Genomic DNA, 15611 nt, shown 5'->3' on the forward strand with positions numbered 1-15611 from the left:
GTGGGAAACTTTGTAGCCAATCTGCTTTTCCCTTACAGTTTTTTTGGGTAATTTATTGATTTCAGAGAGAGAGAGAAGAGGGGGAGAGGGGGTGAGAGAGAGAGATCAATTTGTTGTTCCACTTATTTATGTGTTCATTGGTTACTTCGTGTATCAATAGGTGTCCTGACTGGGGATCAAACCTGCAACCTTGGCCTATAGGGATGATGCTCTCACCAACTGAGCAACTCGGCCAGGGCTGCTTTCCCTTTCTGACTGCTCCAACGTGGACCTCACCAAATCTTGATGAAATAACTGATCCAAATGGTGCAAAAAAGTGGGACCAAGCAAGGCGCAGATGGGAAGGCAGAGAGGGGAAAGACAGGAGGGGAGAGGGTAAGGAATCGGAGTGTGGTTTTAAAACATATAGTTCAAAAGTACAGTTAAAAAAGGATAATTTTCAAGTTGTAACAAAATTTAGCACTGGAAATTAGAGCAACATGTTAATTTTTTTAATTTTGCTTTTTAAAACTACAATATAGTAGTTTTGAAATGACAAACTACTACGTATTTCTTCTACATAGACGGCTGTAAGTGCTTCCTGGTAACACCCGTCTACAGCAAAGTAAAAAACACGATTTCCTCACACTTCTCCCTTCTGGTACCTTTCAAACTCCTTCCCTTCACAGATTAGAAAAAAAAAGTCAGTGTAAATACATGCTCCTTATCAAGGTAAATACAGCATATCTGATTAACCTAAAATATCGCTTTTATAAGTAAACAGTTCCAAAACCAAATTTCCAAGGAATAAAAAATAAGACTTTTCATAGATAACTATATAATCAAAATTGTAACACAGGATTTCTAATCCTCATTTATAAAAGAGGAAACTGAGGCACACTGCTAGAAAGTAGAACAGGAATTCAAATCCATATGAGAGATATCTTGGATATAAAATTGCAAATTAGAATAAAATTCTCTTATGTATAATCTCATATAAGTAGTATTGAAAACAGAATATATATAACATGGCTTTACAAATATTTCAGTACTATGAGGGAGGATAAAACAAGAAAGAATGTAATTCTAGATGTATCATTTTAGAAAAATATAATTCTATAATCTTTATAAATGGAACACAGAAAAATAAAAAAACATAAATTTAGGGAAGTGGATAGCTGATGATTTTTCTCTTTAAAATTTCCTTTGACATTAAAATATTTTATAAAATAAATTCACAGCAAAAGCTTTATGATTCAACTAAAATATATATTTGACTACTATATTGATCACAAACAAGGTATTATTAAAAAGTTTTGTTACCTGTTAACTACTGTGTAAATTGTAGAAAATCATTGTTAACAATTTTGTTATTCTGCTATCATCATTCACCAATAATGATTAACACAGATTTTCAAAAACTCTTTATTCAGAATATAATTTTTAAAAAAACATATGTTACTCACTTGATTGGCTAGATGTAATTGTTCTCGAAGATTCTTGACTATTTCATCGTCTATATATATATCACTTTCCATTTCTGTGCCAAAGGGCAGGGCCTCCAACTGTTTTTCGACAGCATCTTTTAATTCACTGTGCAACCTTTGGGACAGTTAAGACAATAATAATCTAAATTCATTTTAGTAACACTAATTAATGTTTCAGGATTAAGTAAGTAAATATCTACATAAAAATATTTACATAAAAATAATTTTTAAGACCTCAAAAATTAGAAATATTTAATCTCCATTCAATACTGGAGATAAAAACATTATCTTACAATTTCAAGTATACTAAATCGGTCATAATTAATTCAAGTTAATTCATTTTGTCTTCGGGAGTTTTTAAATATCTGAAAAGGTAAATTTCAGATATTATAACTCAATTGATAAAACCAGATATCAGAAAAATACTTAAAATTTGATAGTGTTTTCTTCTAGTCAATTAAATGAAAATGGGATATTAAATCTTGTAGAATTATGTTATTTTCCTCATTGTGTTTCACAAAACTTATTTGACATTTTACTCGTCTCAGTTAATAATCAGACAATAAAACTGTTGCTAATTATGAAATCAAGATTACTGAGGCTTTTTCAGCACATTCTTACAGAAGCTTGACCATAATTCTGAAAACCTTAAATTCAACCTAAAGTTAATATTAAACTAAATTACATAGTTCATACTTTAAAACAATTTTAAAAAAGCACAGGAAGGTACAAATTGAAAAACTAAGTGTTTTATTTAAAAATTATATAAACCTCGGAGGAAAAAAGTTTTATAATGTCAGAAAAACTTCAAAACAATTCATATAATTATAAGCAGAACATATTATTCACTACTGACACATTAATGAAACTAAAAACTACTTAATATATTGTTACAACACATATACATATAAAAACTTTCAAAAGTAAGAAAATGACAAATACAAAATTGAAGACGGCATCAGCCCCTTGCAGAGGGAAGAGGGAAGGGACAGAGAAGGGACACATGGTGAGGGGCACCTGTTGGTAGCATATTGGCTCTTAAGTTGGGTGGCTGCTTGAAAGGTTTTGGTTTTATCAGTGTATTTCATAGCAATAACGGCTAACATTTATAAGGTGCTCATTATGTACCTATTTCATGTACCTTATAGATGAAGAAACTATAGTACAAAGAGGCTGAGTAACTGGTCCAGGGTCACATAGCCAGTAAGTAGGGGAGCCAGGAATCAAATAAGAAATCAGACCCGAGGGACCATACTCACAACTATACAGTTACACTATATAAGTAGCCTGTACTTATCCTATACAAAGTGCCAAGTAACAACAATAAAACTTATCGAAGACCATAACAAAGAACCAATAGTTAATGGACACGGTACCTCTCATTTTCCCTGATGACATTTTCGAGTTGTAGTTTCATCTCCCCCGTCTGTTTCTAAAGGAGTAAAACAGGGCTGTAGTCACACATCTCCCCGACAATCGGATCTTTATTAAGTCACCTACTCATATGCAAGCAGTCATATTCTATGACATGTCTCCAGAAAAGACATAATTATTATTTACTTCTAACAAGAAATATTAAATAAGAATATTTTAATGGCACACGGAACTTAAGACATTCATTCTGACTAGCATATAAAAGTATTTTATATAACAGTGAGATATGTTTATAAATGTAATTCCTATGACTTGTAGATGTCTATGGAAAAAAGAGATGAAAGATATTCCTCAGTATGTCACCATAACAAATATCAGATGCTCCCTTTACTGTGAATATATATTTTAATTAATTCACCTTTGTTTAGGTAAAGCTTACACAAGCACGTGCATTTCAAAAAGTTAAATGTTAACGGTGAAAAACAAAATAAGTAAAGGCCTTCTTCAGCATTAATTCTTTCAGTCTCTGATCCACTGTCTTTATTAGTCGTCTACACTCTGCACTATACAAGGCTGCTATGGCAAACCAATGCGCTCACTAACGTATACTTGAGCAGGGAAGAGGGAGAAGTGACTAAAATATAAAGAGTAATAAAATATATACCATAAAGGGAATGAGATGAAGGCTTGACTAATTTCCTCTGAAAAGACAAAGGGATAATAACAGGATTTCGATAGGAAAGGAAGGGCATTTCAAGGAGGGAGCAATGTCAGGAGCAGCAACGAAGCAAAGAACAGAGGTGACACAGGCCTGAGCGTCAGGTCCGAGGCAGAGCGGATGGGAGTGAAGAGCGGGAGGAAGGCCACGGAAAATCCAGTGAGAACAAAACCGCACCCAACTCCTGGTCTTTCCATCAGTGCTGATGGGGTACCCAGGAGAAAGGGGAGGGGTCAAGCCTGCAGGGGGCCTGGCAGGGAAGGGGGAAAGGCAATGCTCCCAGCCTCTTCTCCCTTCCTACCGAGGAAGCTCAGGGCCGCTCGGCCTAGGAAATCGGTGCCAGCCAATCCTGCCTACCAAGCTGGCTCCTCAGAAGAGGGAACTGACCCAGGTCCCTGCTGTGCCTGAATCACAATTAAACCAAAAGGAACGAATTTACTACCAGAGCATTGAGATACGACCATAGATGGAGCAGTGGAGCTTGAATGCCATTCTAACGGGAAGGTTTGGATTTTAGTGCAGCCCGTTTTGTAATTATAAAAAACAAAACAAAACAAAACAAAAAAACCCTGATTTTTAAACATTGCAAAAATGTCAGAATATCTTCAGAAGTATTTTTATTACTTAAACGATTCTCAGGTAGAATCTAAATGCATAAGCTAGAATTAAAGGTGGATTGTTACACTTATGCCAAAGATTTTTTCAGTATAAAATATTTCAAAATACTTAGCAGTTGGAAGGAAATTAAATCTCAGCAGTACCTCCCATATCATCAAATTTCCTCCTATTATTTACATTTTCTGGAAGAAAATCTTTCATATAGAGAATTATAGCGATATTTTTCTTGCTTTCAAGATACACCATTTTTGACTGGGTCAATAAGATACATCGTAAGTACTAGTCCCAATCAATAATGTCTGTGTGAGCAACTGTTCTAGAAGCAGCTATCAGCATCTTTTTATCTAACAGCAGCAACTGTTCTTATCACAGGCCCTTGGGCTTTCAGCTTCCTGTCATTAATGCAGCACTATCACTCTTAGGTGGGGAATGCCAAATGGGAGAATGAAGTTAAACTCCGTAGTAAAACAGCCGATTAAAGAGATATATAAATCAGATAGGTTATGAAAAATTAAAACTTTGAAACAGTTTAATTTCAAGATAACAAGCTATTCCATTTTTATAACAATCGAAACCATATATGCCATTAGAGCAAGTCTAAGAGTGTGAATTCAGCAGAAATTTAAAGCACACTGGTCCTAAAAATAAAAGCAAACTGCCATTTGTGCCAAAGAGAGCTCTCTGTTGCTATTGTCAAACGGGAAGATGAAAAGGTGTCACTGTGGCCGGCGCAAAGCCTAAATGACCACAAGCTAAGAGCACACGGGACAGACCAGGAAAAACACTGACTTTGTGATGAAAGAGAAACTGCCATTTAAAGAAAGGTTTGCTTTTGAAACTGGGGTCTACAGAATCACTTTATAAGTTTATATATTAGAGGATTGACTTTGGAAATGAAAAGCATAAATAATTTCAAATGAAATGGAAGAACTTTGTTTTTAGAAGGTATAAGCATTACATGTTCTTTTAGTAAAGCTACGTATCAAACCATTATTTTATAAATAGGAGATTGTTATGCTAGAGCTAATCATCTTGTCCAGGAAGCCCTGACATTTATTTATGCATCAAAAATTCAGGGCCTACTATGTGCTACACTTCAAAGCACATGGTAGGCTCTCTTGCTGTCAATGCTTGGAAAGAAAGAGATATAAAGTCCTTAGTTTCTGCCACATTCACAGCCCTTTTCTGAGGAAAGGAGTCTCAGGGGGTTGTTTTTATATCATGTTGTTATACTTTCTTTTCTTTGCATTAAATAGAGTCGACTCTGCTACTCTTGTCACAACTGCATTGATTCAGAGATTGGTATCACAGCCAAACCCAACGATGAGTGTATTAAGTATATTAAGACTCTAAGAGGTCATCACTTCTTGGTGGACTTCGCTGGAGACACATAGCATCTATTTAAGAAACGCTTCTACTGTATGGCCGTCCAGTAATCAGAAAGGTCAAAATTTGAGGGGAAAATGAAAAAATCATATTTAAATCAAAGAAACAGGTTATAAATATTAGGTGTACTCTAAAAATGCAGCTAATTGAAAGTCAGATAGTATCCCAAACAATAATGTGCTATTATTCTAGTTCTCCGTGAGCCTGCTCTGTGGGACCCAGAATGATAATCCGTATATGTGGACAACTTCCCCTGTCTCTTCGCTCCTCTTCGCTCCAAAAATAAACCCTAACTACTAAGAGGTTTTAGAAGAAAAAGCTGCTACAGCTTAAGCTTACATTAGAAGTGAAATAATAGCTTCTAAAATCTGACATAATATTTGAAATTGGGGAAATAATTTATCATTGAAATTAATGGGAAACACAGATGAAATGAGGGAAAAGAGACAGGTCTAAAAAGATGTGACAGGGTTTTGGGTCTTTCTGGGGAAAAATAAAGATGTAAGCAAATAACAGACTAAGGGATGCTTCTAAGCATCTAAGGGACCCTCCTGCCAGACAGCAGGGGCAGGGAAACACTGGATTAGAAAACAAACAGAGGATCATCTTTCACACACACACATACAACAGGGAGCTAAGTACTTTATTTCTTATCAATGTCTTTAAAAAGAAAGGGAGTTGATTTTACCATTTTCAATAAAATGTTACAAAAGCTTGACAACTAGGGTGTCATACCTGATAATATTTCAGCTGCCCACTGAGCTCTTCCAGCTGCTTCTCATACTCAGTAATCAGAGGTGCTAAAAGGCTGAAGAAAAAATACAAAAAGATAAGGCATATTCTGTTCCATCTGGTTTAGTACATATGTAACTTATGAAGTAAACTGTACACCAAAACTTTTACTATTCTTATGGTAACAGCAATCAATCCTCTGCCTGTTTCCTAGACCAGGGTCCCTAACCCCAGCTCAGTGAATATCCTGTGTGGAACGATGATTTGCTGCGGGGAGCCGACCTGTGCTCTGTAGGGTGCTCAGCGGATCCCTGGCCTCTACCCCAGATGCCAGGAGCACCATCAGCCTCCACAGCTGTGAAAGGCAAAACTGTCCCCAGACATTGTCAAATACTTGGGGAGGGGATGGAGGCGAAACCACTCTTAAAGACTCTACTCCTGGCTCTTCTTTCTTTTCAATTCAAAGACAGACCATTCAAACCTAACTACTGTATAGCAGACCACAAAATAAACATTCCTCGCACTAGAGGAATTATTTTCACACTAATTAAGTCTAACTAAGAAAATCATATTTCTCTGGTAACGCCACCTTACCTTTGGTCACCTGCTGAGCGTCCTAATGTGTCATCTCCCTCTCCTTTGAAGGCGGCTTTCTATGAGAGAGAATACTTGCTCTTAAATGTTTTCTCAGATCATTCTAGCCAACAGTTTAAAATTAAATACAATTAACGTTGTTATAACCTTAGGAACTATATTAATGCAATGAAAAAGAAGAGAAAAAAATTATCTCATTTGATCTTAAAAATGTATTTGGTAAATTTTCACACCCATACATAATAAAAACTCTTGGTCTACTAAAAATACTGGTCCTGGCTGGTTTTGGCTCAGTGGATTGAGCGTCGGCCTGCGAGCTAAGTGTCGCTGGTTCGATCTTCCAGTCAGGGCACATCAGAGAAGGAAAACTCTGACTCCAAAAAACCTCCGCTGCCTTGCAGCATAGCTCTTCAGGGGAAAGGCTAAGGGAGTAAACCCCGACAGAAAATCCGGAGCCGGAGTCCCTAAGGCGGTTTGACGTTGTAGTCAACACCGGCAACTCCTGCGGCGCACCTGAAGCCAAGCTGTATTGACTCCGTCTTTCCCTTGGACCCTTCAGCTGCGAAGAGAGGGGGGGTCTGCTGCATGGGCAACAGCAGACCCTCCATATCACCCTGCCCAGGCTCTGTAGCTTCAGCTTCACTGGAGAGGACACTCCAGCGTCATCGCAAGATGTCGATTCAACACGGGAGGAGACAGATGCCGTGTCACTCCCGAGTCGGACTGCACAGCCATTCTCGGCGGTGCAGATAGACTCTTAAGAAGCTACACCATCGTCTCTCGAGACGGACGGCTGCCGACGACTAAAAATAGGAAGAACTTCCTCAAATTGTTGGAAAAAAACCTACTTCAATTACTGTTCTTCATGATGGAACATCAGAAACACTGCATTAAATTCATTATTACAAGGCCGCTTCATTGTCATTGCTAAAATTCAACCCAGACTAGAGGTTCTGGTCAATGCAACCTGCCACCGGAAGGCGGTCATATTCGGTCGGCCAAAAAGTCTGTTATGTTTTTTTCCACAAATAAGACACATTTTTCATTTTCACCAATAGCTACTGATTTGGCTATTTTGAGTATGTCGGCTGTCTCCCACTATTGGCTTCTAGTGGGGAGAGGCCAGGGCTGTTGCTAAACACCTTCCAGTGCATAAGACAGCAGAGCAGCAGAGCAGAGAATTATCTGGCCAAAATGTCAATAGTAGCAAGAAGCTTCACAAACCACGTGTGACACGTTCCATCAGTCACAGCACCTTCTCCACACACTGCACACATTTTTTTTTTTAATGTTTCAGTTGCATTTTAACAGGCCTGTGTGCACATTGGTATCAGTGACTTCATTCTGTGGAACCACCCGATCAGAGCCAGCACACAGTTCTGATTGGCTGAACTTGTTAACTCGGCGCCACGCAGAGGGAAGTGAACTCTCACATAAAGGAAGGTCCTTCTGTATGGACACACCTGGGATGACACCGATGACTCCTAGGTCTGCGTCAGGCCGTTCCAGCAGTGACGGTCCCAACCTCCTCTCCCACAGGCAGCATTACGAGAGTGGTTCCACCCCTTTGTCATCCCCTGGATTTGTGTCTCTCCCATCAGTCAGTGGATGTGCAGTAGTATCCCTGCAGTTCTACTCTGCATTTATCTGACCATCGTGAGGTACGTGTTCAAGTCTTTGGCCTGTTTTTCTGAGTAGTTTTTGATATTGATTTGAGCGTTCCTTTATTCTAGCATGACTTTTTTCCCAGATTGCAAATATGTTTTCCAATTTATAGCTTGCTTTTGCTTTCTTAATGGTGTCTTTTAACAAATATTTTCCTTTGGATTTAGTGCAATTTATCAGTCATTTTATTTGTGACTAGTTTGTTTTGTGTCCTGTTGAACACAACACGCCTACTGCACATTGACAGAGTTGTTCCCATAAATTTCTTTCTAAAAGTTTTATTATTTTACCTTACGCATTTAGATACACAATCAGTCCAGTGATTCTGAGAATAGTATGAGTAAAGATCAAGGTTAATTTATTTTTTCCTAAATGGAAATCTGACATGTGTAGAGCTATTTATGAACTATTATGTTCAACTGGTTTATTGGTCTATCCTTCGTGAATATCACACTGTCTTAATTAGAGCTTTACAGTAAATCTTGACATCTGCTAGTATCTGTTCTCTAGCTTTCTCATTCTTAAGATTGCTTTAGCTCTTCTTAGCCTTTTGGTAATAAATTTTGGAAATAGCTTCAGACGTTTGAAAAAAAAAATCTTACTATTATTTTGATTGAAATTTTGTTGAATGCAATTAATAAGCCTTATAATCTATGAACATAGTACATCCTTACATTTATTTCATTTTTCCTTAATTTTATGAATGTTTTATGGTTTTCATTAGAACTATTCCTAAAGAGTTAATGTCTTTTCATGCTATTAGAAGTAGCTGTGTTATTTAAATTTCATTATCAATTGGATTATTTCTACTTATAGAAATAAAATTAAATTTGTAATTTTGCCTTGTATTCAAAGAAATTGGTAAATTTATTTATTAAGTCTGACAATTTTAAGATTTTTTTGGATTTCCTACATACACAATTTATTTTCTGCAAATAATGACAGTTACTTCCTCCTTTTCCAGTTTTTATGTATTCATCTTGCTCAGACTTCAACATGATGCTGCATAAAGGCGATTTTAGCATGCATCCAGCCTCGTGTCCATTCCCGGGGGAAAATGTCCAGCCTCTCACCATCAAGGACGTGTGTCTAGTTTTTGTAGCTAGTCTTTCAAACTGAAGAGGTTTCTTCCTAGTTTGCTGAAAAATTTCATCATCATAGGGAACTGAACTCGATCAATTATTTTCGAGATCTCTTGAGGTAGACAATTTCCTTCTCTTTCCTGCCATGATGGTGACTTACATTGATTTATTTTCAAGTATTAAACCACCTTTATATTGCAAGCTATGCGGTGAAAGGTAAGAACTACGATGAATAGTCCTGAGCCAGCCGCACGCTCTGAGAAGACAGCAGACTGCAGGGGGGACTTTGGGCAGGAACATCACCCTACCGCTGAAAATAAGAGATAGGAACGAAGAGACCATTGTATGACTGCGGTAACAGTACATGTGAGAGAAGAACGTACACTCTCAGAGAATTAAAGAGGCTATCATTTCACCACAGAGGAAGTGAAGAGGTGTCCCTACTTGGTATGTTACCATCAGGCCTTAATGAATTATAATCACAATGCCTAATGAAGGTCCATCTAAAAAGCCGACTAGAGTCCTTGCTTTACCGGGTATAATCATCTTTCATAATCAAATGGGCCGGAGCTCCCAGTAGATATGAGGCAGCACGCCTTGCCCAGAAGTCTCCTGGGGATTTGAAATCAATCTTACGTTTGAATGCTCCCTTCAGGCATATTCGATAAGGCGCATTATTAAGCAGAAGCAAAAGAACGTAAGCATCAGACCAAACTTTAGAGGCTACTGAATTATGAAAGATTCTCTGTCACCTAAATGCTAATAGTTCTTAGTTAAATGCGCATAATAAAATAACAGAAACAATATGATTAACACAGTGAATAGTGGATGGGTAGTTTCAAGACCCTTGGACTCTGAGTCTGGTCTTTGAAAATAAAAACCACGAGCAGTAGCTAAATGTTGAGTACACATTAGGGTAAAAAAAACACCCATAAGGGTAAGTTTACTCAAGTCAACCAAACTATTTCTTTTTAAATACTTTAAAAATAACTTTCTTTTTAATACCTTAAAAATAATTTCAGTTTTAATTACAAGATTCATTTATGTTGAAGGCAAAACACTTCCTTTTTAATTCAGAAAACAGCTATCACTAATCTAGGAGCAATAGTTTTCCTTTTAATATTCTGTAACTCAGAGTCCACGAATATGTACACCTTATTGGTTAAAAAAATTTAACACAATATTCAAATAAAAACATACACACAAGGAAAAGATATATTAAAAACAATGCCATATATCATTTATTATTTTGAGTTAGTCTATGCTTCTGTCATAATTTATGAGAACTCAGGGAGTTAAAGTTTACAACTGGCTATATACTGAAAAACAACTTTAGACTGTTTTAAAACAATGAATTTTTATTTTAGAACTCAGACATTTTAACACTACGGTCAAAGAATTTACATTCATCAAGCAAATACAAGCTTTCCTCTTACAAGAATCAAAAATTGTAAGTAAAATTTCAAAGCACTGTAGGCAACTTCACAAGACGAATCCAAAGAAGAATTTATTTTGATTCATATTTATGTGGATACATTTACTACCAAAATGGACCAGTTTGTTAGACCTTAATTAATTTACATACCTGTACTGCTGAATATTTGGAAAAAGTTTCCATTTCATACGGCCTAAGAACTTCATTTGGTCTTTGAGCTGAAAAAATAAAAATAAAAAAAGAAAAACCAGTTTGTAGTTCATTGGGTAATGTTCAATTTTTAAAAACTAGAAATAACTAAGTTATTATTTGGTATAGCCGATGCAAAACTGCCAGTCTCCACTGTTTCTCAAAATAAAATGAATCATGAATTTCAACACATCACTTTAGAGTTTAAGAATAGGGCCCCTTCTATACACCCAAACCAACTATTGCCAAAGGAAAGAAGAACAGCTGCAAAGAACTAATTTTTCTGACCTCATAAATTTTAATTTTCTCTCTCTGCTAGGTTTCTCCTCAGGAGAGCAGAAGTCAAAAAAATATTCTGCATGTTTCTTTTTAAATTCTCGCTACCAGAAGTAAAAAGAGTTGGAACGAGTAGCTGTAGCCATATTCTTTAGAATTATTAAAATCTGCTGAAATTCTTTTCTAGGACAAACCCCCACATTGAGGAGAAACTGCAGGATGGAGAGTCCAAACTAAGCTAGAGCAGGCAAGAACGATGGGAAAGGAGGTCCAGAATGAAGCCAAGAGCTCTCAGTAAGTCCTGCACAGGATGTTATTTTTAATTTACAGCAGAACACAGCACGCAATAAGTGTACAATACTCCTTCTTTCAAGATCACCTGTAACAATTTAAAACTGAATTGTTTCAACAATTAAAAGTCTGAAGTCAAGGGTAGCATATTAAATAGCACAATTAAACTGCAATAGAGAACCAAAAAGTAAAGGGAGAATCTCCATAAACTCTGAAGTTAAAAAATTACTTATCAATAACCCACGGGTCTCAGGAGAAGTTACAAACCAAATGTGAAAGTACTGTGAACTGAATGGTAGCGAAAATGTAATACCGTGAAACCTCTTTAAAGAGAAATCTATAGCTCTGATTGCATATACTAGAAGAAAAGGCTGAGGTCAATGAACTACTCATCCATTCCCAAAAGTTATAAAAAGAACATCAAATTAAACCCAGAGAGGGTGAAGTGAAGTAAATCACAAAGATGAGTCACTCAGAAAAAGAAACAGAACATAAATAAACACACCAGAAAGAGGATCAACAAATACGATCATCTCAAAAGTTACAGAAAAAGCATCTGAGGAAAATCAAGATATATGCATGATAAAGATTTAGGAACGCAGGAATAAAAGGGAACTTGCTTACCAAAAACACACCACAAACATCATACCTAAGTGCGAAAATGTTAAAAACTTTCCCTTGGAAATTGGGAAGGGCAAAAGATAAATTCTTTGACAAGTATTCGCACTCTACTGGAGGTCTGAGTTAACACAATAAGGCGAGCACAAGGAATAAAAGGTGTAAAGACTTAAAAAGAAGGAAAAGTTGTCGCTATCTATAGTTGTAAGCGCATCTTTGGAATACGGAAAAGAACACAAAGGTCGTCTGAGAATCAATAAGGAAGTTTAGCAAGGTTGTTGGGCACAAGTCAATACGCAAAAAGGAATTAGATTCCATATACTGGCAACATAGTTAGAGAGTAATAAAAGGTATCATTTAAAGTATAATAAAAATGTCAATATCTAGAAATAAATTTAGCAAATGATGTTTGAGACTCTCGTATAGAAAACTATAAAACATTTAGGAGAGAAAGACCTGAACAAGTGGAAATATACTCATGGTTTACAGAAGGCAGTACTGTAAAAATGTCAATTCTCCATAAATTTATCTCTAGGTTCAATTCGATCCCAATTCATATTCCCAAAGAGGATTTTTCAGGAATTTAAAAAGTCGATTCTAAAATATAGAGGGAAATGCAATGAGAATAGCTGTGACATTTCTGTGAAATCAGAACAGGGGAACACCTGCAGACATCAAGATTTATTACAGAACTACAGTAATTTAGTTAGTGTGATAGTCATGTAAGAATAAACAGAACTGGCCAATGGAAGAGAATCCAGATATATATTCACATATATATGAGCACTTGAATTATGATCGAAGTGGCACTCCAGAGCAGAGCGGGACGAAGAAGTTTGTCGGTGGTTCAGGGCCACTGGATATCTTCACGGAAAAGAATAAAGCATCATCGGTAAAAACCAATTCTAGGTGAACTGAAGATCAGCCTGTGAATGCCAAACAATACACTCTAGAAGAAAACAAAGAGAGTATCTTTATAACCTTAGGGTAGGGGAAAAATTTTAAATCAGATCACAGAAAGCACTGGCCATCAATGAAAAATTGATAAACTGGACCATGTTAAAATTAAGTAGTTCTGTTTATCAAAATGAAATTGTTAAAAGAGTAAAAATGCAAGCCATGAACACAGAGATTTCTAACACATGTAACTGACAAAGGGTTTATATCTGGAATATACCAAAAAAAAAAAAAAGTCATCAACTAAAAGGCAGACAACAGCATAGAAAAGCGGTGGCATGATCTGAATGGGGGTACTTCACAAAAAGGTTACCTGGATGGCCAATAAACACAGAAAAGCTGCCCAACCTTTCTTAGGCACCAGGAAAGGAGAGATTAAACTTAGAAAGTTCTGCTCTGTGAAAGACAGTTTAGAGAAGGAAAGGAAAACAATGTGTCCATCTCCACGGCCCACAGTCCCCACTAACAAGAATGAAGCCTTCATTTCTTAGCTGGATATACAAGCCCCTCTTTGAAGAGGTCCCCAAGAAGTAGCAGACCTCCCTTCTCAGGTGGAGGTGGAAGAACAGTGTACTGCACACATGCTAGAAGCTGACTAGAAGAATGGTTAGGTGTGGAATTGGCGGGGTTATGATGTATAAAGCTGACGCTTTGTCATAAAGAGGCAATGTCACATGGTGGTGCCAAGTGAGAAGTACCAAATCCACATGGAACAAATGAAAAGAGGCCAGCAGGACCATAGAAGCCAACGGAGAGAAGGTCACGGGGAGGTGGGAGACGGTCAGCTGGCTGGTCTAACAGGGGACGTACCAGTAAAGGAAACAAGTGGGGTGCCATCAGCATCCATCACTGATCCTCCCCTGCCTGAACACGCACTGTTATTTCAAACCTCTGAGCCCTGTTCTATTTGGGAGGCCGAGCAAAGCCATTATTAGCACTTCACATTTCAGCCCCACGGCACCTGCCTTGACCACGGTCAACGACAAGCCTGCACGAGTTAATATTTGCTTAGCACTATGTGTCGGATACCACCCCAAATCCTTCACGTATCTCAACCCTAAGTTAACCATGCCAACAACCCTAGGAAGAGACCGAGGCACAGGAGTTAGCAGTGGCTGCCAGTCCGGCGTATTTCTAGAATTTCCATAGTTCCCTTCTCGCCTCCCTGGACAGTCCACCTGTCCTCTTCGCCTTGGTAGCAGCTCTGCTTCCACAGCGCGGGCACATCACTGAAAAACGAGGACAATACACATCCTCGGAACAAACGGCCTGCGCTGTGCCTCTCGGTTCTGACGGCAGATTCGGGACCGCTTCCTGGCCACTGCCCTCCCATTGCCCCGGAGCACGTGAGAAGCACCACAACCATGTTTAGCGTTGACACTCAAGTCCCACGGAAGCTTCAGGAACCTACAAGGATTTACCAAACGGTTCTGCTGAGACAGAGACACATCCTCGTATGTTCCGCCAGCTTTTTCGGCAGCTGACTTCAGTTTCCACAACTTTCCACGCGCCCGACGGGCACTCACAAAATAGTAGCTGCAACGATGACTTTAAAAATTACGGATCAGAATTCTCAATAAAGGGCTACGGAGCTTACTGTTATCTCCCAGGGGGTCGATTTCTGCGGCCATTTGGATAAAACTGGAGTTTGGAGCTTCACCCGCGTTCCTTTCCTCAAAGAGACACACCGATCGCCGCGCGGGAAAACAGAACGACCGCGACGCGCCGGCGGCTGTCAAGCGCCGCGATCGGCATCCTTTTCACGCGGCGTCCGCAGGCGCCGCGCCTCCTCCTCCCGAGTCCCAGCCGAGTCCCCGCTCAGGAGCGAGACTTCAGAGGTCGGGTTTGCTGGGGGCCCGCCAAGTGCCTTCGGTTCCACGTTTACACGAATCCCAGCCGGGGCGATCGGGGACGCGGGTGGACACAGGCGCCCCGCGGGCCACTCGGGGTCCTGTCGGGCCCCCGACAGCGTGGAGGGAGCCGGCGGGCAGCCCGGTGGCGGCGTCCTTCGCGGAGTGACTGGCGATCTCAGGACGGTCCGGGCAAAGCCGCGGAAGTCCACTCGGCCCGCCTGCGACTTTGAAAGCCGTGCCCGGACCGCTCCTTGGAGACGGCGACGCCACTACGTCACCACGCCGGCGTCAGCGCTGACGCCATCACGCTTCCTAGCGTCCTCGCACGCTATTGGTTATCTGTCCAGAGGCGAACGG

At 38.9% G+C, this 15611-nt stretch overlaps 1 protein-coding gene across 1 annotated transcript in view; it reads right to left on the reverse strand.

Moving 5' to 3' along the window:
- Positions 1-15611, reverse strand: part of SCLT1 (sodium channel and clathrin linker 1) — a 73118-nt gene that overhangs the window by 56878 nt on the left and 629 nt on the right. Inside the window, exons 2-8 of the mRNA XM_090289046.1 lie at positions 15287-15523; positions 14823-14937; positions 11221-11288; positions 6889-6947; positions 6298-6370; positions 2843-2898; positions 1446-1581 (exon numbers count right to left, since the gene is read on the reverse strand). Of these exons, the coding sequence (XP_090145172.1) occupies positions 1446-1581; positions 2843-2898; positions 6298-6370; positions 6889-6947; positions 11221-11288; positions 14823-14937; positions 15287-15523 (744 nt within the window). The remainder of the gene's footprint in view (positions 1-1445; positions 1582-2842; positions 2899-6297; positions 6371-6888; positions 6948-11220; positions 11289-14822; positions 14938-15286; positions 15524-15611) is intronic.

Source organism: Furipterus horrens, unplaced genomic scaffold, assembly GCF_987537825.1.
Source record: "Furipterus horrens unplaced genomic scaffold, mFurHor1.1.pri manual_scaffold_10, whole genome shotgun sequence".
NCBI lineage: Eukaryota > Metazoa > Chordata > Mammalia > Chiroptera > Furipteridae > Furipterus > Furipterus horrens.